The sequence below is a fragment of the Triturus cristatus genome, chromosome 10, assembly GCF_964204655.1.
Source record: "Triturus cristatus chromosome 10, aTriCri1.1, whole genome shotgun sequence".
Taxonomy (NCBI): Eukaryota; Metazoa; Chordata; class Amphibia; order Caudata; family Salamandridae; genus Triturus; species Triturus cristatus.
In genome coordinates this window covers 1177270110-1177297461 of record NC_140593.1, presented here as the reverse complement: position 1 = coordinate 1177297461, position 27352 = coordinate 1177270110, and the positions used below count along the sequence as shown (strand labels likewise).

The window sequence follows — 27352 nt, the reverse complement described above, 5'->3', positions numbered from 1 at the left end:
TAAGGGACCTGCACCCACTCCTGGACCAGCCAACAAGAAGGGCGCATGCCATACCACCACATGTGCAGGTTCTTTGCAGCCTACACCTACTCGCATCTGGCAGTTACCAGGGGGTGACAGCTGCGGTGGGCGGTGTATCCCAGAGTTGCCTGTCCCGTTTCTTCAGGAAGTTCCTGGATGCCATGATGCAGAGAATGCACCACTACATCAGCTTCCCAAACACACAGGCTGAACTGCAGAAAACTAAAACTGACTTTTATCACATGGCACAGTTCCCCCATGTCATTGGCTGTATTGATGGCACACACATCCCAATCTGCCCATCAGCTGCCACTGAGCACATCTACAGAAACAGAAAGTGCACCCACTCCTTCAATGTGCAGGTAATCTGCGATGCAGGGAACATCATCACAGATATTGTTGCGAAGTTCCCTGGGAGCACCCATGACTCCTACATCTTCCAGAACAGTGGAATCTAAACACGACTGCTTGCGGGAGAATTTGGAGAAGGATACCTGCTAGGTAAGTAACAGTGACGCTCCATAGTACTCAGTGCAAATCATAGTGTATTGAGGCATGTGACTGATGTTTCCCTTTTACTCACCTAGGGGACAGTGCATATGCTGTGCGGTCATTCATCCTCACTCCCTACCTACACCCATCAACCCAGAGTGAGAGACGATATAATGTGGCACACAAATCTACACGCAATGTGGTGGAGCGCACGTTCGGACTATTAAAGAGCAGGTTCCGCTGCCTCCATAAAAGCGGAGGTGCACGCCAATACACACCCATCCTCTGCTGCAAGATAATTGCCACTTGTGCAATGCTGCACAACCTTGCCACGAAGAGAGGTACAGAGGTCGAAATGACATATATTGAGGACAATGATGATGAGTCTGCACAGCCAGAGGCCAACGCAGCAGGAGTGCCAACAGCAACAGATGGGAGAGTGAGACGGGCAGAGATCACATGCAACTATTTCTGTATGAGTAAGGGGACACAGCCAGTAGTCGGATGCCATAACGTAGTTTAATCAGGCAGCACTACGCCACGACACAAAGGAAAACTTATTCCATCAACATAAAGAAATAAACTTATGTCAGTTAAGGGTTACTTCACCCAATGGTGTCATTGTTTTTCCTGACGCATTAATGTTTGCGCCCACGCGCACCAGTGCGGGATGGCATTGAGGGAGCGTCCTCACTGGCTGGGGTACCAGTGGCACCACCTTGCCGCCTGCTGCTCCGACGTGTGTCAAGGACAGGGGGGGTTATGCTGCTCCTGCTGGTCGTGTCTTCTGTGTCACCAGCATCCAAAGCGCCAGTTGTTGCAGACTGGCTGGTGAGCAGCACTTCTAGTGCACTCGTGACCCTCACCATGCCCCTGGACACATCTGTGCTGCAGTGCGCAAGGCCCTCCTGCATCGCCACAGAGCGCCTGCAGAGCAGCGATGTGGCAGTCGCCAGCCGGTTCACTGCCCTTGAGGTCAGATCCTTTCTCTGATGTCCCCTGCGCCGTGCTGCCCTGTCCTCATCATACTTTGAGCACAGCAGCATGATGGACTGGGACATGTCCCGCATGCCTGCTGCCATCTCAGCCATGCCCCCTGCCATGGCGCTGATGCCCTTGTCTATGTTTACAAAAGTCTCATTGAGGCCACGCATTTGTCGCTGTACGGACACCATTGCCCTAGCCTGGATGCGTTGGATTTTCACCATGGTGGCCTCAAGCCCTGAGGAGACTCCATGGCCCAGCCCTAGGGGAGGTGGACTCTGCGGCCGAGCCCTGCGGCGCCGTTTGCCAACTGTGTGTGCTCCCTCAGAGTCGGAAGGCACACTGGCATGGGTTACATCCTGGGGTACAGTGGACGTTTCCGCCCCCTCGAGTCTTCAGACGATGAGTCTGTCACATCCAACCTGGCAGCAGGACGCCTCCTCAACCTGTGCAATGTAGGTGGTGAAGATGGTGGTGACACCTGCAGGAGTGGGGATGTTGGCAGGAGCGGCGATGCTGGCTGGGGTGGTGTGACTGCCTGTGGTGCCGTTCCCTGGGCAGTACTGGTGGTGGCCTTCTCCGGGCTGTGTTTGTGGTGTGCCATCTCTCCCTTGTCATGGGCAGTTCTGTGCGCAGTAGTGCCTGTGGACAGAAAAGCGACATCAGCTAAGTGTACCTGAAGCATTGATTTGCTCACATGACAAAACATTTTCTAAACAGTATCTCAATGTCCTCTGCCTGCTTCTCGCTACTGTGTGTCACATGCCCTGTTATTCTGTGCTACTCGTATCATGTTTGGGCTTTCAGGGACTACATCTCCCATGATGCATTGCTAGCATGCACTAACACCTGTACTGGAGTGGGATTCTCATTGCACATTTGGGGAGTTGGGATAGGCGTAGGGGGGGCACATTGCTGTGCAAGCATCTTACCTTGTTTGGTGGTGCCTCTGGCGGAGCTGTCAGCGTCCCCAATCCCCACGATGCTTTCTGGCTCAATGGTTGTCTCCACTAGCTCCTCCAGTTCTGTCAGGGCTGGTGCCCTGTTGCGTCCACCTCCTGTCTGGCTGGCCTCTTTTTTTAATTCTGCCACCTTCCTCTTCGTGATGATACGGATGTCGTACCACCGCTTCTTGAGGACATCGATATCCCGGGGGTCACTCCCATGGCATTCACCTGTGCCTGGATTCCAAGCCAGATCTTGCGTTTCTCTGACTCAGGCACTTGCTGTGACTGTTTGCCAAAGAGCTTCTGGTGCTGCTTTACGACCTCCTCCACCAGTACTTGCAGCTCCTTTTGGCTGAATTTCAGCTTTCGCTTCCTCTCCCCTCCTTCCCTCTCTGTGTCCTGGCCGGCCATTGTTGCAGTTTCCAGGGCAGAATCAGGCAGTTGCTCTCTTCCTCTCCTCAGCACTCCCAGCCTCTCCAGAGTCTGCTGATTGTGTGCACCTGCCTGGGTGTGGCCACTTCCTGGTTGGGTGGGGTTTAGGTAGCACAGGATTGGCCGATTCAAGTCATGTGTTTTTGAACTACCGATTCGGTATTTACCGATTCGGTAATTACCGAATCGGAAAATACCACTTCGGTATTTACCGATTCGGTAAATTCCGATTCATGTTTTTACCGAATCGGTAATGTTTACCGATTGTTGACCTACATATAACTTACCGATTCTTAAATACCGATTCGGTAAAATTCGGTATTTAAGAATCGGTAAAAATGATTTACCTACATATGGCCCTGTGTTATTTATTTATGCAGCATTCACTTAGTAATAAAGAGAAAACACAACATAAGAAAAATACAAGTACAATTTAGTAAATAATCTAAGACCAAAATGACAAAAAATTCAATCAGTAGAACCGAAGTTATGAGTTATGAATTTTTAAAGTTTAAGGTGAAAAATAGCACCCAAAAAAAAGCATCACCCGCAGGTATCTGGCCATGCGAGACCAGGGCAAAGTCAAGATTTAAAGATGATTTAAAGTGATGGAGTACAGATCGACAACACTGAATGCGGTTCAACTATGCAGAGTGGATTGGGCCCAGTCTCGGCTTACCTTGGAACTTAGAAGAAGTTTTGAAGAAAATTATCTGAGAAGGTAAAATTCAGTGGGCTAAGGCAGCCAGCGGCATCTGAGGAGGAGGAGGCATTGTCGAAGAGCCACTGGACAAAGTTGCAGTGAAGATTTTGCTGTGTGAACTTTGTCATTTTTTAGGAAGTCAAAAACCTCCAACTGGACAAAGTTGTAAGCTTTAGCCTACAAGGGCTCCACGGGGCCGGATACTCTTCCAGAGAGGAGCCTCTGAACAGGATTTACTGCTATGAAGATAAACATAGCAGAGGCTACTGCAAAATCAGGCCGACTGGTGATGACCCTCAGTTGGATCGGGGAGCAGGTAGGTCCCTGTCTCCCATCAGTTCTCAGACCACTTTTTAGTCGAAAATTAGCCAAGTTTCAACTTTTCGTTTTTGGATGGTTGGGCACATTTTGCACTACTTTCAGGTGTCCAGGACAGGGTGGGCACCACTTTGAGGCTAGGACTCATCTCTGACAGATTCCAGGTGTGGGATTAAAGTTGCTTGACCTTTTTGTGTCCCTGTAGCTTTGAACAGGAGGCCAGCCAACTAGCCCATGGTGTTGCTCTGTTTCTCCTTGGTTCAAGCAGCAAGGCAAGCATCAAGCAGCAAGGCAGTTCTCTGAGGGTACAAGACAGGCTTCAAGCAGCAGGGAAGCCCTTGCATAAACAATACATGCCTCAAACAGCAGGGCAGTCCTCTGCGGAACAAGGCAGTCCTTTGTCTGTCATTTCTGTAGGCCATGGAGTGCACTGAAGACTTGGTCTGAGGGTCCAAACATTATACCTGGTGCCTGCCTTTGAAGTGGGAGAAACGTCTAAGTCTTTCTGCCATCTGGTTCTGGAATTTCCCCCCTTTCCCTGTCCATGCTTCAAGATGTTTAGGGTGACAAAAACCTGGTGTCAAGTTCTTTGTGATACCAGATGATACTTTACAGCAGACGTACTGGCTCCTGTGTCCTTAGTGCCTTCATCCTCTGTCCAATGATGGTGACCCACTGCCTGTACTTGGAAGTGTTTGAAAGCATGTGGCTTTGGGAACCATCTCTGTGTCACCAATTGCACTAGGGTAACCTCTTCTCTACCTTTCACACTAACTGGGGCAATCTCCTCCCGAAGCCCTAAACTGGCCAACTCTTGAGACTGCCAACCAGTGGGGGTGTGTGCCTTCTTCAGACATATGGCATTCCCTTTTCTGTGTCCATATCTGTAACTCATACCACTTCCGGATAAACTTTCCTTTTTTGTATCAACAGACTCATTCTTTTCCTGGTCAGGTAGGGGCTGGGTCTCCTTACCCGGTGAACTGTTTTGAGGGCCTTGAGTGAACTCCTTATCTTTGTATTTTTATCTCCACTCTTTCTTCTGGTGGTTCCCTTGACCACCTATTTGGGAATCCCCAATATGCCTTTTTGACACTCTAGTGCTAACCCAGAGATTCGCCTGCTTTGCATGCTTCTTGGGGTCAGTGAGCTTGCCATCAATCAGGTGTTGGCGCAACTCTGTAAAGCAAGCACTGAGCATGTGCTCTCTCAAGATTAGATTATATAGCCCATTAAAGTCACTCACTTTACGGCCGTTCACCACTCAGTGCCTTGCCGGAGTAGTCAAGAAAATCCACCCAAGACAGGTTTGACAATTTCTGACTCTCCTTGAAACAGATTCAATATATTTAAGGGGACAGTCCAAACTTTCAGAATAGAATGGCCTTCATAGAAGCACACTTCATCTGATACCCCACCACTAGTGTCAGAAACATGTCCCTCCCCACGGTGAGCATTTGTTTTCAGAAGCTTGATCCCCAATCCTCGTCTGGGACATGGTGCTTCCTCAGGGCTACCTCAAATGCAGAAAACATTTATATATCTCATCCTATACAACATAGCGAGGCACAACGTCTTGTGGTATGCAGACTCTCACTTCTCCATATGATACTGGATTGCTGCCACTATTGCTGCTGGACTCTACTGTTTGCTTAGCTTTAAGGTCCAGCTCCCTTAGACTCCGCTCATGAGCCAAGACCAACTTTCTTTCAGCCAAGGCCCTCTCAGTCTTAGACTTCTCCTTCTATAATGCCAGCTTCTTCTCCTTTACTGCCCTTTTGGCTGCTGCCTTCTCCATCCCGAGTTTGACCAGCTGCTGGCTGAACTCTGTTTAAGCCTTCCTGTCCGCCAACTCCTCAAGGGACAGGTTGTGGGAGGACACACTGCTCCCTGCCTTGGCAGGAGGGCTCCATTTCTGAAACCAAGTTTTCCTCCTCCTCCTACGGCTACTGCCGTGGTCCATCTTTGGGGTCTCCTTTCCTGCATTCAACCCCTCTCCTTGCACTGCAGCTTCAGCTCCACCTTGCTGAGGTCATCAAACTTAAATTTGGAAAGAGGAAAAAGAGCCAAATCAAGAACTAAGGATAATTTAAAAAGAGGTTGACTTTAGTGACTAATTACTTTTGGGATTTGTATTGTCTTGCAAATCACTGTTTAGTATAGCTCAGACACAAGTACTGGATCCCACCACTGAGCACAAATGCTAAAAATTGGGTTTCTGGTTGAGGGTGGTGTTAACCGTTCTCAAGCAGCACCCACAATCCTTGTCAGGGTGAACCACAAAAGTCACTAAATTAACATGTGCTTAACTCTCTGCACTAAAGCACTCCGGCTTAACCTTGAGGCATGTGTTAAGTATTTATGCAGGACACAAACATTAACAAAGTAAACAGACAACACAAGAAAACCCCCACACCAATTTAGAAAACTAGAATAAAATGTAATAAATATTTTGAGACCACGAAAATCCAATCAATAGAACCGGAGTTCTGAATGTTTAAATTTTAAGGTGAGAAATGGCTCTAAAAAAAATAAAGTGCCAACTATGGGAATCTGATTGCATGAGACTGGGGCAAAGTCCAGATTTTAGGTCAACAGCAATCGAGTGTGGTTCTTCTACACACAGTGGATAGGGCCTGGTCTCGGCTCATCTTTGGACTTAGAAGAAATTTTGAAGAACAATACCTGAGAATATAAAGATCAGCGGGCAAGGTGGGGTCTGAGGAGGAGGCGGTATGCTCTGGGAGCCACTGAATACAGCTGACAAGGGCTCCAGGTGACCGGATACCCTTCCAGAGGGGAGCCGCTGAACTGGATTTGCTGCTGTGGAGAGGAACATAGTGGGAGCTACCGCGAAGTCAGACCGACCGGTGATGCACCTTGGGAGGATAGGCGAAGAGGTAGGTCCTGGTCTCCTGTCAGGTCTCAAATCACTTTTTAATGGAAAGTCCAGAGTTTTGGCTTTTGGCTAGTTGGACACCTTTAGCACCACTTCCAAGGATCCAGGACTAGATGGGCACAACTTGGAGGGTAGGACTCACTTCAGGTAGGGTCCAGATGAGGTTTCAAGTTTTCAAAGCTTTTTGTGTCCACATAACTCAAACCAGGAGACCAGCCAACTGGAGTCACTCTGATAGCCCTTGGTTCAAGCAGCAAGGCAGGCCTCAAGCAGCAGGGCAGTTCTTTAAGGGCACAAGGCATGCTTCAAGAAGCAGGGCAATCCTCAGGTAAAAAAGGCAAGTCTCAAGCAGCAGGGCAGTTTTCTGGGGAACAAGGCAGTCTATAATGTCCGCAGGCCCAGGAGTGTACTGAAGGGTTGGTCTGACGATCCAATATTTATACCTGGTGCCAGCCTTTGTAGGGGAGAATCTTCTAGATCTGTCAACTTGTTCTGAAATTTCTCCCTTCCCCTACCCATGCTCAAAGAGGTCTAGGGGTGACAAAAGCCTGGTCTCAAGTTCTATGGAAGTGTGCTGAGTGTGCTGAGGCACCTCCTTTGAAAGATAAGTGGGGTGGAGAGCAGCTCTGTCCCTCCCATCCTAATAGGATTAACCATTTGGTCAACACCCAGTGCCCATTTGTCTCACTGACTGGTAGGAATACACAAAGGCCAAATGCCAACTACAAACTCTACACCACAAAATGTGAAAGCTGAGGGACTTATTGTCTCTGTGACAATAGATCTACCCTACAGGATCATTAAAGATATTAAGAAGAGACACCTCACCCACCCAATGTTGGCACGCTTCATCATTGATGCCTCTTCTCACCTAGGTAGGACACTACCTCCTTGCTGGCTCAACCGAATTTGGGAGATCTTACATATATAACTATCTAGACTATTTACAGAGGTCCAGTGCAGGCTAAAAATGGTTATGGAAATATCCCAAAAATATTTATTCAACGGGTCTCATACCATGATTAAAAACAATTCAACCGGTTGCTGAAGTGGAAATCCAATGATTCCTGCATCTCTCATGTGCCAAGATGTTTCAGCTGAATTCAAAACTGCCCACTGGGGCGCTCAACCTTCTTCAAGGCTCTTAGATCTCCCCACCTACCCTCTTTTAACTATGGATGTGTATGTGTTAAAAGAGGCATAAGGCTCTCCTACCTGACCATAGGAGGGAAACCTTAGGGATGTCAAATAAAATAGTAAACGGTCAGAATAATAGCTTTGTTAAAACGTATATAGGCGTTGAAACTATAAAGTTCCGTTGTACATATGAGACAACTCCCCATTTAAGTCCGGGTTCACATTATACCATCTATACTTAGTCCTAAAAATTCCCTGCATCACCATCAGTGTACACTGCACGCCATAAAGCCAATCCTTGCTCATATTTACTACAGCGTCTATTATCCATTTCAGTCATATATAGCCAGGTATATGTTGGGGGGGTGTTTTTGGGCATGTCTAGGGCATGGCCTAACTCTCCTTACTAGGTTTTTTAACAAGGACCCATCAGCTTGGAAGGAGAAGACGTTTCCCTATTGTAAGACTCTTAAAAACTAAGAAAAAAAAGCTTTTTATAACCGATAGTCATCTCCTTGTTCTCATTTACTGTATATCTCCTTCCCCTGCAGACCAGAAAAAAGTTAAAATGTATATTAGGAAATACTTGTCATGTGTATCTCTTGTGATAAGAAAGTGCACTTTCATTAGCTTATCAAATGGGACCCCTCAACTTGGGCACGCAGTACACTATACTGCTCTGTATGGTATCTAAAGTTCCAGTATTATCCATCTGTTACAACACTCTATTAACACTAAGCCTGGGCAAAGCACTACGCTACGCTCGCGTAGTTTGCGAAGTTCACGCTACTTCGCACTACGCGAATTGCACGTAGCACAGTGCGAACACGTGTAGCGTAGTGCTGCGTAGTGCTGCGGTCATTTTGTGCTTGCTCGCGGTCCTCAGCGTCAAGTTGGCGAACGCGAGCAAGCAAAATGACATCCCGGCGAGACTTTTTCCTTGTTCGCGATCAGCAACATCAAGTTGGCGATCGTGAGCATGGAAAATAAACCTCCCAGCGAGATTCCCAACGCGAGGAGGTCAGGTTTCTCATTGCGAGTGGTTGCGTATGCTCGCGACCGCTCGCGATGAGAAACTACCAGTTCGCGTTGAGAAAGCTGCCGCTTGAGTAAAAATCTACTCGAGCTGCAGAAAACTACAGCTCGCACTGTGCAAGATGCCATTTTCAATGATTGCACAGTGCGGACAAGCAACCGGCACTGTGCAATCATTGAAAACGGCATCTGGCACAGTGCGAACAAGGTACTACGCAGTTCGCGAAGTGCTACACGTAGCTCGCGTAGTGCAAAGTGCACTTTGCGTAGCTTCGCGAAGTGCTACTTCGCGAACTACACCCAGGGTTAATTAACATCTACATGACATCTGTATCCCTGAATAGACGTACACCTGCAGTTACTTATAATGCCAAGTGAGTAGCTACACCAGTAATACCAAGATTGCTCTCCTTCGACTGTGTTGTGATCTGCACTCTTGTATCCCCTTCCGGACACAGTACCGCTGCATGCTTGTCACCAGTTGTCAGTTTGGAATGTTGACACTTGACAGCTGGTGACTCACTGAGCAGCTGTGTATCCTACGCTCTGCACTTCAAGGAGCCTGTGTTGCTGAAGTTAATAAAGAAGTTGCTTACATCACTACAACGTGTCCAAGGAGAGTTCCTTACAGAATTTGGCGACAATCACCAACACGTGAACCCACAGGAGATCCAAGATTCTGCGCAGACGTACTAAGGACTACTACACACCTCTTTAATGATACCTCAATCGTATGCAAGAACTGACTATTAGAAGCTTTTGCCACCATCGGTAACATATTGTCAAAGGATTACAGCAAGCTACTTAAAGACTTGTTTTAAAGTCAGTCTGCGCGAATTAGGGTGATCTGCGTAGTACTACATCCTAGGATGTGCACGCCTGAATGAACTGCTACCTGACAGACTTTCTTGAAAATATTGGGGGTTACGTGAGAGCCGGCTGTTGTGTACAACAGTGTGCTGTGCCAAACATAAATTTCATTAGTAAGCAAACTCTGACTAAATCACCGGTTTGCCATTTGTCACAAGTTTGAGTGGGACATTCCAGATCCTGGCGTGAGGCATTCCTGTCACACTGCAATTAGAATGGCGGCGCCTCACCGTTTATCGACTGTGACAGTTTAACGGTTCTCCAACGTCATCAGCCAACGGTCAGCTGCTTCTCTTGCACATACGTCATATTCCAGATGAAGCGTTCCACAGCAGCTGATTTACACACACGCACGCTTACGTTGGTGGCGGCCAACTTTACTCATTGCGGGTCGACGTTCTAGCTCCTGCGTTTGACGCGTTACACTTTCTTGCGTGGCGCCATCTTGATAATCAAACCTTTTGCTTGAAACTTTAGTAACACTGTTGCATCGGAATTGCAGGATCACCGGTAAGGCGGGGCACGAACCTTGTACCAGCAAAGCCCTCACATGATTTTCAGGTACTGTTGCAAGCTATATCATGCACGATTATAAGCGGTGACCTCTCCCTTTACCGCTTCACATTGGCATTTGCTGGCAGTACTGTGTGAGTCTCAGTGCTCCTCTACGCTCATGGGCACAGCTTAAATGTTGCTACTAAAGGGTCGCTTTACCATTCAAAAATCAAGCTACTGTTCTTACATGTGGCCTGTGCATTTAAATGAATTTCAGTGCTCTTCAACGCTAATGGATGGGCACAGCATAAGTATTCCTACTACAAAATCGACTCACCATACATAATCGTACCGGCACATTCAGTAGGTGCTCATACATGCGACCTGTGCTTTCCACAGTTTGATTAATTGCTCTGCTACTTTTTCACTTAACAGCAGATCTTTGCCTTGCATCCCTACCAATTTCTTAGCATTCTCTTCAGCCCCAGTCATGGCTTCAGGCTACTTGTGGAACCTTACTCCTACCCAGTCATTCTTACTAGCAAGGGTTGAACCTGTGCTCAAGTGGGAGGAATGGAGAGAATATTTCAATAATTACATTTCCACATTTGACAACAACACAGAGTTTACGGCTGAGAAGAAGTACAAATTGTTGCTACATTGTCTGGGTGCGGGGGTATTAAGGTGTCTTATAGCATAAACAAGAACATAAGAGGAGATGGTGAAGAAGATGTATTTTAAAATGCCATTGAGGATCTTAATGCCTACTTCAAACTCACTGTCTGTGTAGGGGTGGATAGATACAAGTTCTTCCACAGAAAACAGGGCAAGGAGGAATCAATTGACGATTATGTGTCAGCACTAAAAAATTTAGCCATTAATTGTCGCTTTGGGAATTTACACAACAAATTTATCAGAGACCAGATCGTCAAGCAAGGGTCCAACTCTAATATTCAAGATAGTCTATGGGCTAAAGGCAAATACCCACTACAAAATATTATAGACATTGCCAGAAAGGCAGAACTTACTGGTCGCTGTGCCAAAGCTGTTCTATCTGAGAACAAAGAAAAGAAAGAGGAAGGCACAGTGAGTAGTGTAACAGATTCTAAACGCGCAACTAAGCAGAGCGGGAACAATAGGAGTTTCAAACCAGCCTTCAACAAACCGCAAAACAGCAACAAGAGACGTTGCTACAGATGCGGGAACTCAACTTGAGGCTTCAACCTGTTCGATGATACCATCTTAGAGAAGCTTGTCTAGTTGTGCTTTCACCTCATCTTTATCAGAAAACGATAAATTCCTTGCTTTGTGTACCACTGGGATGGCCGTAGACTTGATCTGTATTCTGTGCTGGTACCCTTTCAAGGCACCAATTTCACCACTGAAGACTCTGGGGAACTTGTTTAACAAGGCCTTGAAGTAATCCTCATCATTTTGGACGTCCAAGACAGGGTCAGACTTATTGAGGTCAAGTAAGATTCCTAGGTTGCCTTGATCCATCCATCCTAACACTGAGGGGCCAAAGCGAATACACAGAGTTTGCCTGATAACTCTCTCTCCTTGAAGGCAAAATGTAGTTTTCTTAAACCGCATACCTCTATAGGGTCACCCGTAAGTGTTTTGATGGTGATGTCTGCTTTATCCAGCTGTCTTCCTAGATGCGGAACACATTTCTCTTCCCAGACTTTGTTGTTGACGATGGTATAGGGGGAACCAGAGTCTGCCACAATACGTATCTCAACTCCCCCATTGGTCATGTCACAGACAGGCTTCTTTTTCTTAGTGGTGCTGGTCTCACTGACTTTGGAAATGCACTTGTCATCTATGTTTAGGACAAACATGTTAACGTCATCGTTTATCGGACGTGTCAGTGTAGGTTGCCTCTTCCCCTTCAACTAGTTTGACTGAGCCTGCAGTTTTCCTGTGACACACGTTTTGAAAGTGTCCAATGACACCACAATATGAGCATTTTACACTACAAGCAGGACACTTTTTGTCATCAGCCATATGAGAGGAGCTACCACACCTGTAGCAAAGCCTCTTGTTGCTGATTTGTGATTTGCTGAAAGCGGGTTTGTAACTCCTGTTGTTCCTGCTCTGTTTAGAAACGTGTTTTGAATCTGTTACTCTACTTACAGTACTTTCCTCTTTCTTTTCTTTGTTCTCAGATTAATCTGCTTTAGCGCAGCGACCAGTAAGTTCAGCCCTTTTTGCCATGTCCATAATGTTTTGTAGTGGGGATTCTTCCTTAGCCCATAGACTGTCTTGAATACTTGTGCTAGACCCTTGCATGACGATCTGGTCTCTTATAAATTTGTTGTGTAAATCCCCAAAGCGACAATTAATTGCTAAATTCGTAAGCGCTGAGACATAATCGTCAATGGATTCCTCCTTGCCCTGTTTTCTGTGGAAGAACTTGTATCTGTCCACCCCCACTCAGACAGTGGGCTTGTAGTTGGTATTTAGGCCATCAATAGCGTTTTCAAATACATCTCTGTCACCCTCTCCTCTTACTTTGTTATTTATGCTATTATAAACCGTAATACCTCCCGCACCCAAAGACTGTAACAACATTTTGTACTTTTTATCGCCCTTAAAGTTCTCATCGTCATGGAACGTGGATATGTAATTCCTGAAACATTCCCTCCATTCCTCCCACTTGAGAACGGAGCTCATCCTTTCCTGGTAAGAATGATTGGGGTGGAGAAAGATTCCACAAGTACCCAGACGCCATGGCTGGGGTAGGGAGAGCTCGCTAAAAGAGTAGACAGGAAACAGGAGCAAGGAGCTGCTGTCTTAGTGAGGAAGAAGCAAGAGTAATGAACTGAACTGTGAAAGGCAAAGTCATGCATTTAAATACATACAGGCAGTGCTGGTTGAAAAAAAAAAATGAACTGCGAAGCAACTTTGTAGTAGTAACAGTTAAGCTGTGCCCATCAGCGTTGAAGAGCACTACAAACTCATCACAGTTACTGCTCAGTGGTTGTCAGGAAAGGTACACGTAAAGCAGTAAAGGGCCAAGACACTGCTCTATAGTTGCACACAATCTAGCTTGTGACAGCACCTGAACAAAACTTGAAGATGTTTAAAGTTGAGTGATCGTTCGTGGAGTTCGTAGTGCTTCCGTTGCTCCGATGTGAACTGCTTTGGAAATACTATCAGTAAAAGCACTGGTAACCAAAGATGGTGCCATGCAGGGAGCGTAACGCGTCACTGGTAGAAACTGAAATGCAGACCTCCAGTAAGTGAAGATGCCTGCCAAGAACATAGGCGTGCGTGCGTCAAGATCAGCTGCAGTGGCACGCTTCAGCTGGAGGATGACGTAAGCGCTGTAGAAGCAGATGACAGTTGGGCGAAGACGTTGGAAATTTGTTGAACTGTCAAAACGGATTCAACGGTGAGACTCCCCATGCTAACCACGGAAAACCTTGCTCCTTACGTTATGTGTGTCACTCCCAGGGAATTATGGGAACTGTGGTTAACTCACCTGCTCCCCCGCATATACCTCGGGGAAGTCGTACTTCTTCCATCAAGTACATCAGTTACAGGAGATCATGGGCATTGTAGTACCAACTATTTATCTGTCTGATCTCCGGTGTGATAATTGTTCTTTTTGTTACATTATTATATTGAATTAATACATCTTGGTATGCTGGTAGGAGTGTGTAGTGTCCTGCTGTGCACATTCTAGTGTTCCGCCTGGTGTTAATCCACACTGTACACCCACCCATCACAGGAGTCACCGGTCAGGTGACCCTGCAAAAATAGAGGCCGGGCGCACGTTGCCTGGGCCAGTTATCCAGTATACATCATGTGTCTGTGTAATTCACCTTAGTAGCATGTGGGCCCAGGGCACACTACAGTGTGCACGTTTATTAAATCTGAAGTGTATGTTTCTCATCAATACAATGGTTAATCTCTCTTTTATTTATGTTCTCCTAATCTATCCATAGCATGTTTTTTGTTAATCACCCTCAGATCTTGTGATGGGTAAACCCTTTTTTTCTTAAAAATATGTCTTCATCTTTCTTCAGCCCAAGTGAATTCCTGGATTTGGTTTTGGGTTTTTGGGATATCTCATATAACACTTCACTCTCCGGCTTCACTCCATGCCCTGATGACCTACTAAACAAGTTTTGTTTTACAGGTGACTCCAAACTATGTTATCATTCAGTTCTTGTTTATCTGTTCCCAAACGTCACTTCTATATATCAGCCACTTATAAGGCATACACTACCAGTTCCTATAGACAACCCTCCATAGTATTTACAAAAACCTTACACATCCTCCTGAAATGAGCAGAATGCTGTACACAATTACAACAATGTTTACAATCATGTTGAATTTTGAACCACCTGTAAATGAGCTATCCATAAATTATGCATTTTAAAACAATGCATGTTGTAGAATGTCACAGAACTTTTGAAAATAAATATCTGCACTTTATAAACATCCAGATTTTATAGAAATTGTCTATGACAATGACAACTCTTTAACCCCTTCAGTGCCCCGCCCTTTCCCCGTCCTGTGCCGGCCCTTTCATTAGCGGGCGGGGTTCATGACGAGATAGTCTCGTCATGGGCACAGCGCAACCGCGCTCCATGACGAGACCACCTCGTCATGGGCACTGAAGGAGTTAATGCAAGAATGTATACATACATCACAGGAGCATAATGTGTTGTAAGGAGAAGTTTCATTTTTTCCTCACATATCTTCTGAGAACTCATGTATCCTCTTATCTTTGGGAGCTGCGCTGGCTTCCCATCCGGAAGAGGATCCTTTGCAAGACTTTGCTCCTGGTACACAGACGCTGGGTACCGCAGAGCAAGGATTTGCTTCTATGCTCTATCCAGGCGTCTGCGTTCAGCCAGCCTCTCTGGCCAGAATTCCTAGGATTTTGTGGTCCAGAAGAGGGAGCAGGTATTTTTCATTCTTAGGACCTTCAACATAGAACAAACTTCCTTCAGAATCACAGAGCATTTTTGCTACCTCCCAGTTTCGGAAGAAAATGAAAGCATGGCTTTTTAAACAGGATTAGTGGTTATCTCTTTCAGTCAGTTATCACTGGAGGTGTGGAGCGCCAGGACACTCCTTAGAGTAATAGTAAATATAGAAATGCCCTTTACATTACACTACATTACTTTAGCAACGGCTTTGAATTCATAACCAGATTAAAACATGGAAGAAGAAGGTAGTGTCCCCACTCCCCCACGGTCTGCTCCAATACTTTCAATTTCTTGTCAGGGGAACAGGAGAAGACTATGCTTCTCTCTATCTGACATAATTATCTGTGCCCATTACTTTATTGCAGAAATTCACATCTTGTTTACTGGCCTGATCCACAGGATTATTTGAAGCTATTTCTCTTGGGAAGGCTGCTTGCCAAAGGAGCCCATAAGAAGATATGGGTCAAGAAGCTATATACACCCCAGGAACAAGGGCAATGCTTACTTCAGAAGAACAATTTCTGAAGATCCACAGAAGAATCTGTTTTTTGTAAATTAATGTTTTCCCTTTTGAATCTGGAAACCAGCAACAGCATCCTTCTATAGCCCCCTCAGCACCTGATTTAAGGTTCAGCCTCAGGAAAATTGCCTAATTTGGTCAAAGTTGCACTGGCAACATCGATAGAGTAGATCCACAGATATAACATATTTGAGCCGCATATCTAGACCGAATGGTGACCAAGATTTCAATGGTCTTCAGTGCTATTTTTAAGGATAGGGCATTTTGATTTGACCTACATGGCATGCAAGTGTTTCATGTGGTTCCTGCTAATGACTTTGACTTCTTCAAGGTGGAGCTGCAAATTATGTGTTGGCTTGTGTCACTGTGATATTGACCTAGCAATGCCTGCATCTGGCAGCATGACGACAGGCATTATCTGAAGACTTTGTAATGTTTCAAAGCCCATTATTCTTTGGATGGAACTTGAAGGATTTTTATTATATTTCTATGCCAGTTGATGAACTTTGTAACTGTTTTTTTCTAACAAATTAAATGTATGAATTAGGTTTTTTTTGTGTTAAATGTGAATATTTAGATGTGGATTGACACATCAATGAACAACATTGCATCTATGCTGTTTGGTTTAAATATGTGTTTTTTGGACACTAGCAAACAAACCATTTTAATTGCTTTAAATGTGGATCTTACCCTACCCTCATAGGCATCTCAGAGACACATTCTTTTTGGTAATCACCTCTGTTACACATTACAAATCATACATATTCTTGGAAGACTGAATTACTGTCCCAGTTTAGCTACCACAGGTGAGTAATGGTTGCTTAGGCAAACCTGTTTACCAGTGGGCTGAACCGTTATTCCTAGCCCAGTCTCCATATACTCACAGTGTGCTGTGGGGAAACAAGGGCAAAGACAAGACATATCATAGCTAGTAGTGTTTCTTGTAATTCCATTTCTGGAGCCATCTATCAACTGACTGAAGGATAAGAATCAAACTAGTAGTATATTCAAAGAGGCTCAAGGAGACACAATGGCAGACTAGTCGTTGAAATACTTTTTCTATAGACAAACATTGTACATTAGCCCCCAGGTTAACTAAACCATAGTACTTTAGTAAGCGCTTTAGTAGCATCTGAGGGCATAACTCAACCCAGAAAGTTCTAGGGTATTGTGATTTTATTTAGAATATTTCATTGTGTCTGCCTTGTCAATCATTTCTGTATTAACCCCTTGTGTGCCCCGCCCTTTCCCCGCCCTGTGCCGGGCGTTGAATTAGTGGGTGGGGTTCATGACGAGATAGTCTCGTCATGGGCACAGCGCAACCGCGGCCCATGACGAGACCATCTCGTCATGGGCACTCAAGGGGTTAAAAGACATTGCTTTGAATTGACACAGATTTTATTATGTTTGTTTCCTATGTCATATCCTATCTGATTTCCAAGCCTTCTACCAGCTCCAGCGGAACTTCTAATCAATTATGGCATCTGCTCACCGATCTTGTAGCTTAGATGTGAATCAGTTCGGGCAGGGGTCCGTATCCTTTGGCAGCAGTTGGGCACCATAAACCAATCTCTTCTGACTGGCTTGCCAAAATGTTGCTCGGATATGAATTTACCTTAAATAAATGAAAAGACAAGAGGCATTCGGCAAAACAAGAACAAGTTGGTTTAATAAAATGCAGCGGCCGGGAGAGTATCGACAGAGTTGCGTCTGAAGAAAGTCTCTCACTGTACAGAGTTTCTGCCTACAATATACACATCTCATGAGGTGCAATAAACTTGCATTCTTGAAAAAGCATCTTAGTCATAAATAACAAGTTTATAGTGATTTGATAAGGAGACACAGGTGGCTCTTAACCTTGGGAAGCGCTGGTGTGGGCCAGTGTATATGTGTCCAGATGTCTGGTGTGGGGAGCGTGCGATCCAATGGAGGCTCACACAGGTAACGCTGTGTGGCGGTGAGGCGGGTGTGGGCTGAGTGAGGGGTAGTGGAGTTCGACTCGGCAGTGCTGCGAGCACAAGGTAAGTGTTTTCTTTTCTTTATTTATTTACCCTCCACTTTCCCGTCGTATGTCGAACTCCACTAAACCTTATCGTTACCTGTGCGAGCCGCCACAGGTGTGATTACTACGTGTGTTGTGAATGTTGTGTCCTGATTGGCTTAGTGTTTCTATCTGCATGGGGCATCTAGCTTTGTGGTGTTTTAGGGGAAAGCTTGCATCTGGCCAAACATAACTTATTGGGGCCGATTTCCTCTGACCTTTTAATGATGCAACTGTCTATGTGTGGGATCAATCAGGGTTTTCCCCATGTGCTCTTTTGTCTTTGGGCTAAGTGAGACCCAACCAGTGACCTGTCACTCAATAGGCATGTTTTGGGGTTGCAAGGCCTGGTTGACTCTGGATCGATGGGGTGGTCACCTTGGATGAATCTGACAGCAATGATATGAGTTCGATAAAACATCTACAAATTATGTAGCGGTCATTGATATAATTTTTACCAACATCCTCAGTATTGTGCGTACAGTTGTCACAGCGTACATCAATTTGTCTTTACTGATACTGGTATTGTTATGTGTGCCTACATCATGGCGTACATTATCATTGTTTTTACTAGTATTGACATTGTTATGCACGCATAGAGTATAGCATACACTGACATTGCATTTATTGGTATTGGCATTGTTATGTGGGCATAGTTTATGGCATATGTTTACAGTGCATTTATTGGTATTGCCGTTGTCGGGCCTGCATATATCATGGTATAGCTATACATCAACATCGCATTCATCCAGCCTAACAGCTCCATAAATAGCATTGTTTGCAATAGGTAGCTTCTACACTGCGGATAGCAACTGCAGGAATTGGAGGGTGTAGTCAGTTGTTCTATTAGAGAACTACATCCTCCGTCTGATGCCCCCTTGCATTGTGCCATTTCCTTGGTATTGGTGTCCCTGCCTTCATGAAGGGGGCTGCACGTTCCGTGCCTTGAGATGACATAAGTAGTCATGGAAACCACCTATCATTTGAATGCTTCCATTTCTGCATTTGCAGCCATTTAGAAGAAATCGCCCAGGCAATCCTACATCTTAAATATCATTGAGGGATGATTTATCTCGAATTCAGCCTGCTTCTATGTCTGAATATGACAACCACCATGTTGCAAAATAGTCCTATGGCTGACTCTACATAAAGGGAACATCTGCAGTGTAATCCACTATTCAAACAGCATGTTCCATCTATTAGTTGACTATTCGGATTCAAATAGAATTAGATGACTTCAATTGGATTTAGATTAATGAAGTCCTCAGCAAAATACAGAAAACCCTTTCATATGGCCAGATGAACACAACTGACCACTTCCTATGATCACAAGGTAGACCTACCCGTTCCCGTCTACCTAAGCGTTCTTCACCACCCATCGCTCCTTGCACTAGACTGTACCATAACGCTTGGCCAAGTATACCTGATCAGAATAGTGAGCAGCTTTAATGAACATCAACATTATTTCCACTTGCTAACTCACAATGTGAAATAACTCAAAATGTATACCCTCACGTGCTGCAATTAAAAAATAAATAGCTCAGTATTTACAACTATTATATTGGAAGACAGTGTGCATAGAGGATGGCAGCCTCTATATGATCTTTGTGGACTTAAAATCAGCATTTGATTTGGTGCCCAGAGACAAATTGTGGGCTATTTTATTGAACCTAGGGGCCCCTCTGTACATCTGTCATCAGCTGAAACAACTCCATGAATTAGGTATGATAAAAAACGGTGAGCTCACTGAGTCCATACCCATACACAGAGGTGTACGCCAAGGCGGCTTCTTGGCCAGCCCCTTTTTTACCTTTTTATTAATGGCTTAGTAGATGCTTTGATGGCTGGGAGGGATATTGACGCTCCTAGGCTGGCAAACCGTAAAGTACCTACCTTGATTTTCGCTGACGATACCTTCCTGCTGTCAACGTCACCTATGGGAATTCAGAGGGCCTTAGACATTTTCCATCTTTTCTGCAAAAACAGTGAGTTAGAGACCAATTTGCAGAAAACCAAGTTCATGGTATTCAATGCAGGTAATAGTGTTCGATCGAATCCCTGTCTAGATGAAGCCACTAGAGCGAGTGACAGTTTTTGATTATCTGGGAATTACGCTCACTGAAAAAATGGATGGCGGTGCACAAATTAAGAAGGCAAGTTTAAAGCTTTCCCAGACTATGGGGGGGAGGGGAGGTTTGGCAAAGGGTACAGAGGAACTGTACTCACAAAACTGTTGGACCAGTAGTGGAAATCGATAAAGCACAAACCAGAGGCGCAGCCCTCTATGGGGCAGAAATCTGGGGCCACGGGCCACCTGACTAACAAAAATGTAATACTCCTTTGCCTGGCAATTGCTGGGTTTCCCCAAAAACTCCCCACTCCTACTGCTTCGCATGGACCTTGGGGTCAGACCAATTGCTGAGGATGTTGCTCTTAGGCCTCTCCTGTTCTGGCGACGCCTATGGAGCACCCCTTAATTGGCTGCGTATAGAGAAGAGTTGACCGAAGTGCTGAGCTTACAGGGTGTGAGCAAAATCCCAAGGCTGGCCTTTATCAATAATTCCTTGGCAGCCATAGGAAGGGGTGATCTGAGGATTATTGCTGAAGAAAATTGCTTGATAACATCTAGGAAGGTTCTGGCGACTGTTACAGGGAGTGCAAACTGTTTTCAGAGATGAAAAATGAAGACAGATTAGAGCCTGCCCTTGACAATATTCAGCCGGCCCTTGCCAAAAAGCTATATCTGCAGATCAGGTATGGGGTACTTCTGCTATGTGCTTACACAAACAAATGGGTGGGCACACCCACTTTGGGATGCCTGGCATGTAATCATGCATCTGAGACAGAATATCATGTATTATTTTTTTGTCAAGGGTACAAAAAGGCGAGACACCGATGGTTATTGCAGCTATGCAGAAACCTCGAAACTAATTCTGCATACAGGTTTTTAGGATATTGAAATATGACACTAGCATGCCTATTGCATATTCAATTTCATGCTTTTTATTTTCCATGTGGTGCGTACGTCGAGCTATTTTAATGTTGGGTCCCACATGATTTAGTCTCTTTATTTCAGTATTGGGCCTGGTGCTTTTTAACTGATATTTTGTAATATTTTTAAAATGCGCAAGTTTGCATCTTGTACCCTTTTATTACCCTGAACTTCTATTTTTATCGGAATTTTATGAAATAACATTGTAAGTCACATGCACCTTTTTTTTTAACAATTTGTATCTAGAGCAATGAGAGTTTTATTAGGAGAATTGGATGAATGAATTGTGTTGTATTTTATTTGTGCTTTTATGGTCTTAGTGGCCGAAATAAAGATCTTTGAATTGACTTATATATTATTATTGGTTTTTTTAATAATTAAATACTAATGATGTCACCTTTGCTTTAATCCTACAGGGAGACTGGCTCAATGGTGAAGGAAAACCAAAGCGTCATGGCTGACTTCATACTTCTGGGACTATCAACAAACCCTCAGCTGAATTGTTTCCTCTCTGTGCTCTTCTTCTTCATGTATTGTACCACCCTGATTGGAAATGTTGCCATCATCTCGGTGATCATCAGAAGCCCTCGGCTGCACACCCCAATGTATTTCTTTCTCTGCAATCTGTCCGTGGTGGACATCTGTTTGTCAACAACCACAGTCCCCAAACTGCTCTTCAATCTCTTTTCTGGCCAAAACAACATTTCATTCTATGAGTGTTTCATCCAGATGTATTTCTTCTACTGTTTTGGAAACATGGACAGTTTTATCCTTACGCTGATGGCATTTGACCGCTACGTAGCGATCTGTAACCCCTTGCACTATAGCAGCATTATGACCTGGCAACTTTGTGTCCAGATGGTGATTGGTTCCTGGGTGACACTGTCTTTGAATACGGTGGTGCATACAGCCATGACTGCCAGGCTGTCGTTTTGCCACTCCAAAGAAATCCATCATTTCTTCTGTGATATCCCACCTATGTGGAAGCTTTCCTGCTCCAGCACTTTCGTCCATCAAATAGTCGTTTTGACTGTAGTCTCTCTTATTGTCATGGTGCCCCTGATTTTAATTCTGATATCATATAAGAATATTATTTCCTCTGTACTGAAGATTCAGTCATCGCAGGGAAGGGGCAAAGCATTCTCTACCTGCACACCGCACCTTATTTGTGTTTCATTGTTCTACGGTGCAATTTTTTTCACGTACATCAAGCCGTCATCAAGTTACTCTTACGAATATGACAGGGCGATCAGTGTTATATACAGCGTGGTGACCCCCATGGTAAATCCATTCATCTACAGCTTGAGGAACAACGAGCTAAAAGGCGCTCTTTGGAAAACCTGGCATATATTCTGAGAAGCATCAGATTCAGACATGAGGATGTAATGACGGAGAAAAACAACCTTTACAATGCAGTCATTACATCGCACTACCTTTAAAACGCAGTCATTACATTGCAACATCCGGCTCGCAAGCCGGTGGAGGAGAACGTGGCAGAATGACGTGAGCAGCCCCACCCAGCTGATGGTAAAGGCAAGCAGGATGACTTTCCACGTGAACACCCTCAGCTTCAGAAAAAGAAGGCTGCTGTATTAACCGCGAGGTATGCCACAGATAGAAAGAACACAGCTTCTGAACCAGACATGGGCCCTAACGCTGCTAGACAGCGCAGCGGAGGTTACAATAGTGCGGCAAGCACTGCGTCCATATCTGAAGACGATCACAACTGACACTTTTATTACAGTGGAAACTGCTGACACTAGAGTGGCTCCCCCTGACAGACTACATGATATAGAGCTGAGGCGGACTGGTCCCCACCTTTTGTTTTAGCCGCTCCTAGAGGGGAGGAAGTAATGCTCCCTGGCTTCGCACACACTGTGCCCAAGGAGCAGGTGCAGAACTTTGCAGAAGAGTAGGCTCTGGTGCTTGCACCGGTGTTGTACGGTACTCAGGTTCGGTGGGATAAAATTTCACCCAGACACAAGATTCCATTGCGGTCTATGCCACAGCCACAACCACAACCCCAATATCCCATGCGCCGAGAGGCTAAAGCCGCATGAATAATCCTCTTTTTACTGTAACCAAACCAGATGGGTCATACCGCCTAGTTTTGGGTTATCGACATTTAAACTCACATTGTCGGACTTGTGCGGTACAGAACACCCACAGTTCTGCTCTTGTGGACAGTCTTGTGCGTAAACGGTTTAAAACCACACTTGACATTTCCAATGGCTTTTTTAGTCATAACCTGTCCTCTCTTAGTAGTCAATGGACAGCTTTCACTTCTGGTGGCAAACAAAGAAAATTTAAAAGGTTGGCCATGGACTATGAAAACAGCCCAGGCGACTTTGCCGCACGTGTCGTCTCTTTCTTAGACAGCATTGACCCTGATGCGTACGAATGACGACGAATTATGGCCGCATCTCTGTCGCGTGGACCGCATCATAGCTATGTTTGTGGACTTTGGATACAAATTCAACTTTGCAAAATCACACATTGCGGAGTACACTGTGTTGTTTTTGGGCTATGAGCTCAATAATGAAGGTCGAAGACTTGCGCCTCACTTCTTGGAGAAATGCGCACGTTTGCGAACTTTTACAACTCTGGAAAAATTACAGTCTTTCTGGGATTTTTGAACTCTGGACGTACTTACATTCCCGATTATACCCAGTGTATCAAGCCACTGTATGCCTGGTTCAACCTACTTTTACCAAATCTTGCTGGCTTCCTGAACATTCTGCTATTCTGAATTCCTTGCAGTCTGATCTTCTTGAATCTAAGTACTTACTAACTCGTGATAACCACACAAACCTGGTCGTAAGTATTATACCAGACTCTGTGGGCTTCACTTACTTGACGTTTAATGAAGAAGACACAGTTCTTATTGCTTACAATTCACACTTGTACACTTCGGCTGAAATGTGTTTTTCCTCTGTCGAAAAATTGTTGACAACAGTACAGATGGCGATTCTAAAAGAAAGAGCACTGTCGCAAGGGAAACGCCTGTGGGTTGTGACACCTTATCCTGCTATTGAGCCAAACGAAAGCCAGTGTACCAAATTCTAAAGCCTTATATCCCTGTTGGATACAGTGGGCCACTTCACTGACGTCTCCGAATGTCACGTTTATTTTTGATTCCTCATTGCCAACTCAGGATTACTTACAGTATGAATTTGTTCATTCTGCTCCTTTGTCTATGCGCCCGCTTGAGGATTACCATTGTATCATTTACACAGATGGCTCGGCGCAGCCGGCGACAAGTTCTAAGCATGCTTATTCAGCAGCCTGCGCAATAGTGGTGTGTACCATGGTGGATGGAGAATTCAAGACTGATGTCGTGCATACACAGGCATTAGGGGACTGTACCGCCTAGTTGGCAGATCTACATGCTCTGGTGCTTGCACTAGAGCTTGCTAAATCTCGTGTGACTACTCTAAGTGTGAGTGACTCTTACTAATGTGTTTAGTCTTTCAATGACAATTTATTCTTTTGGACCCAAAATGAATATCGTGATTCCACAGGTAACACAATCAAGCATAAAATGCTTTGGGTTCGAGTCGCAGAACGGAAAGAACGTCTGCATCTCTTGAATGTAATTCATACTCTTGGTCACCAATGCGTAGGAGTACACGCTGTTGGTAACAGTTTAGCTGACGAGGCAGCGAAAACAGCAGTGGCGACATATTTGGTAGTAGCAGTTACAAGATCCAAAAGTAAGATTCCTGATGACATCTTGGCAGCTATTGCCGCAACAGAGAAGGGAGCTGATTACCCTAGAGGTTTTCCTTCTAAATACTCTTATCATTTAAGTCCTGATAAAGTTCCCTATGTGAGAATTAACGACGTTGGTGACAGATTGATTCCCAACGCGGACCACAAACTTTCCTTGATAACAGCCGCTCATGAGGGCATGGCCTCAGCTCATGCAGGCGTCTCTGCGGCTGTCACCAACTTACAGCAACGTTACTGGTGGCGCAGATTGTACAAACAGACTCGTGAATATGTCCGTACTTGTGACATTTGCCAGCAGATTAAAACTTCAACTGCTGTGCGACCACCACAAACACGATGTATAAATCTAATAAACCACTTGGGTGTGTTTATTTAGATCACAGCGGTCCTTTCTCTTCAGATACTGCGTATAAGTTCATCTTAGTTGTAGTGGATTCATGCACACGTTTTCTATGGGTTTGACCACAAAGGAGTGCTGATGCTCGAACTGTCATCAGGGATTTGCGTGTCTTTGTGGGAATTTTTGCATGTGGCACCTTCCATTCTGACCAGGTCCAGGATTTGCCTCTTAGGCGTACAAGGAAGCTATGGGATCTTTGGGGGTGCAGGTCAAATTTTTGTCTCTGTTCCGGCCTTAGGGCAATTCTGTTGTGGAGCGAATGAACCGTGACTTAAAGCAATCCATGACAGCTAGAGTTTTAGGTACTGGCAGGAACTGGTTGGCCCATTTGTATAGCGTACAACGTGCACTTAATAATCTCCCTAGAAGGTCTCTGGGTGGGCGGACCCCATCCGATATGCTCTTTGGCATAAAGATGTTTGTCCCGGAACTTGATGGTCTAGACATGGCGGCGACAGCCTTGCAAAGGAACACTTGCCCTCCACATCTGGAGCTGAAGCTGCTCTGCAGATTCCGGTAGTTGGCTGGCTACCCCGAGTCAGTGACCTGGTCCGTGAGAAGGTGGTGAACAAGAAGGAGTTTGGCCCCTCTTATCGTGCTCCAGTTCCAGTGCTTGGCGTGCAGGGTACAAGAACAGTCATTTTACCTGCACTTCCTGGTCGCAAGGATAACAGGTACATCTCCATTGACAATGTCAAACTACAACGAGTGGCCGATTCTTCTTAGTATGACTCCAGCTGTCTCTTGTGCAGCAATGCTGAGAAGTTAAGTTTTGGCCCCGGCAAATACGAACAGCCCTGACATTGCCATTGAGACACATACAGTTACTGATCCATTGCTATATCCACCGGCTGGTGATCCCCATGAAGACACAGAGTACACCTACCCCACAGATGTGTCGTTGCCTGCAGTCCAGACAAGTGTAGTTGGCCAGTCACGTTTTTCATTTGACCGTAGCTCTACAACATCAACAGCCCCATTGAAAATTTCTGTTTTTGCTGCTTGGTTTAAAAGACATTTTTTGATTCCCCCTTGGTCTTACATCTGGTTGGTGCTCATCTCTATTTTTTTGTTCATGTCCACTGAGTTTGTGGTTGTCTTTTTTCGTCTAGTTAATGGACATTACCTTACTGAGAGATCTACAATTAGGTTAATTGATGGAACTTTGGCGCTCCACTCCTCATCACACATCATTAAGAGGGACCAGACTTTTTTTAATATCACTGCCTTGCCTGTGTTAGATGGGATTGTATGGGATGCTGTAAAATTTCAAATTCATGGTCCCACAGAGGTGATCAATGTTCCCATTGTACTTCGAGTTTCTATGGGAGACGTTGTGAAACAGAACATTCGCTCTGACGATTGGGATGTCCATGCCATTGAAGCTCTTTTTTCTGATTTGAAATATTATGCAGCATTTGATGCTGAGGATTTGTATTTAGACTCCGCAAATTATGGAGAGCTGTGTTGTTATCAGCACTATGGCAATCATTTCCTTTATAAAGCAAATACATTTAGAAATTGGTTAATTATATATAAGGCTGCCGGTTTTCCGTTAAAAAGGACTTTTACATATAAATTGAGACGGAAATCTTTTTTCCTTTGTCTGTATTTATAAATATAAACGAAAAATACTAACAAACAAGATTTCGGCAAAGTGCTTTAGCTCAAGATTGTCTAATCTGGTGCACAGAGGAATACAGCTGCACTCAGCCTTTGCCACGTCTCGTAGTCTGGGAGTGCTTCACTTCATTCCGGTGAGCTTGGGCAGTGTTTCACTCCAGGGTTGCCAAATCTGATGCAAAGAGAAATGCGGCTGCCATCTATCTGCACATGAAAGGCACCCTACTAAGAATGATTACTCTTAATACTGCCTTTGACACTCTCCTTTTGCACCTCATTCATCAGGGCCCCTGGGGGGAGCCTGGGGTAGCCATCCCCATTCGGCATTCTCTCCCCGTGTCACTTCTGGATGTGTGCTGGGTCTCGTGGTCTGAGTAATCCACTATATTCAGGTGAGCTGGGCAGTGTTGGAGCCTGTTGCTCCTGCCTCTGAGTGCCTTCCTGCATAGAATGTGCATTACTTCACCTTGGTAGGCGCTTTCAGCAGCCCCTTGTCTCTAGATTTGCTCCAGAGGGGAACGGGGAGGGAATGGGGAGGGCGAGCAGTGAATTACTTTATTGTGTGCGCAATTTTGCAGCCCTTTTGTTGCAGGGCGAAACACTTTCGGCCAGCTAATCAATTTAAATACTTTCATTGAGTAATCTTGGATGCTGCATCCGAAAACCATCATCAATTTCCACATGCTTGTAAACAATGCATAGTAACAGGTAAATTTAACTGGTGCTTGGGTAAAGCACTTCAAGACCTCCGGACCCAGTTCCATT

The 27352-nt window shown here is 45.1% G+C and overlaps 1 protein-coding gene across 1 annotated transcript in view; it reads left to right on the top strand.

Annotated features, from left to right (window-relative positions):
• Positions 1 to 22337, top strand: part of LOC146796932 (olfactory receptor 1f45-like) — a 54238-nt gene extending 31901 nt beyond the window's left edge. Inside the window, exon 2 of the mRNA XM_085630269.1 lies at positions 21249 to 22337. Within this exon, the coding sequence (XP_085486395.1) occupies positions 21262 to 22188 (927 nt within the window). The 5' untranslated portion in view covers positions 21249 to 21261 and the 3' untranslated portion in view covers positions 22189 to 22337. The remainder of the gene's footprint in view (positions 1 to 21248) is intronic.
• Positions 22338 to 27352: the final 5015 nt, after the last annotated feature.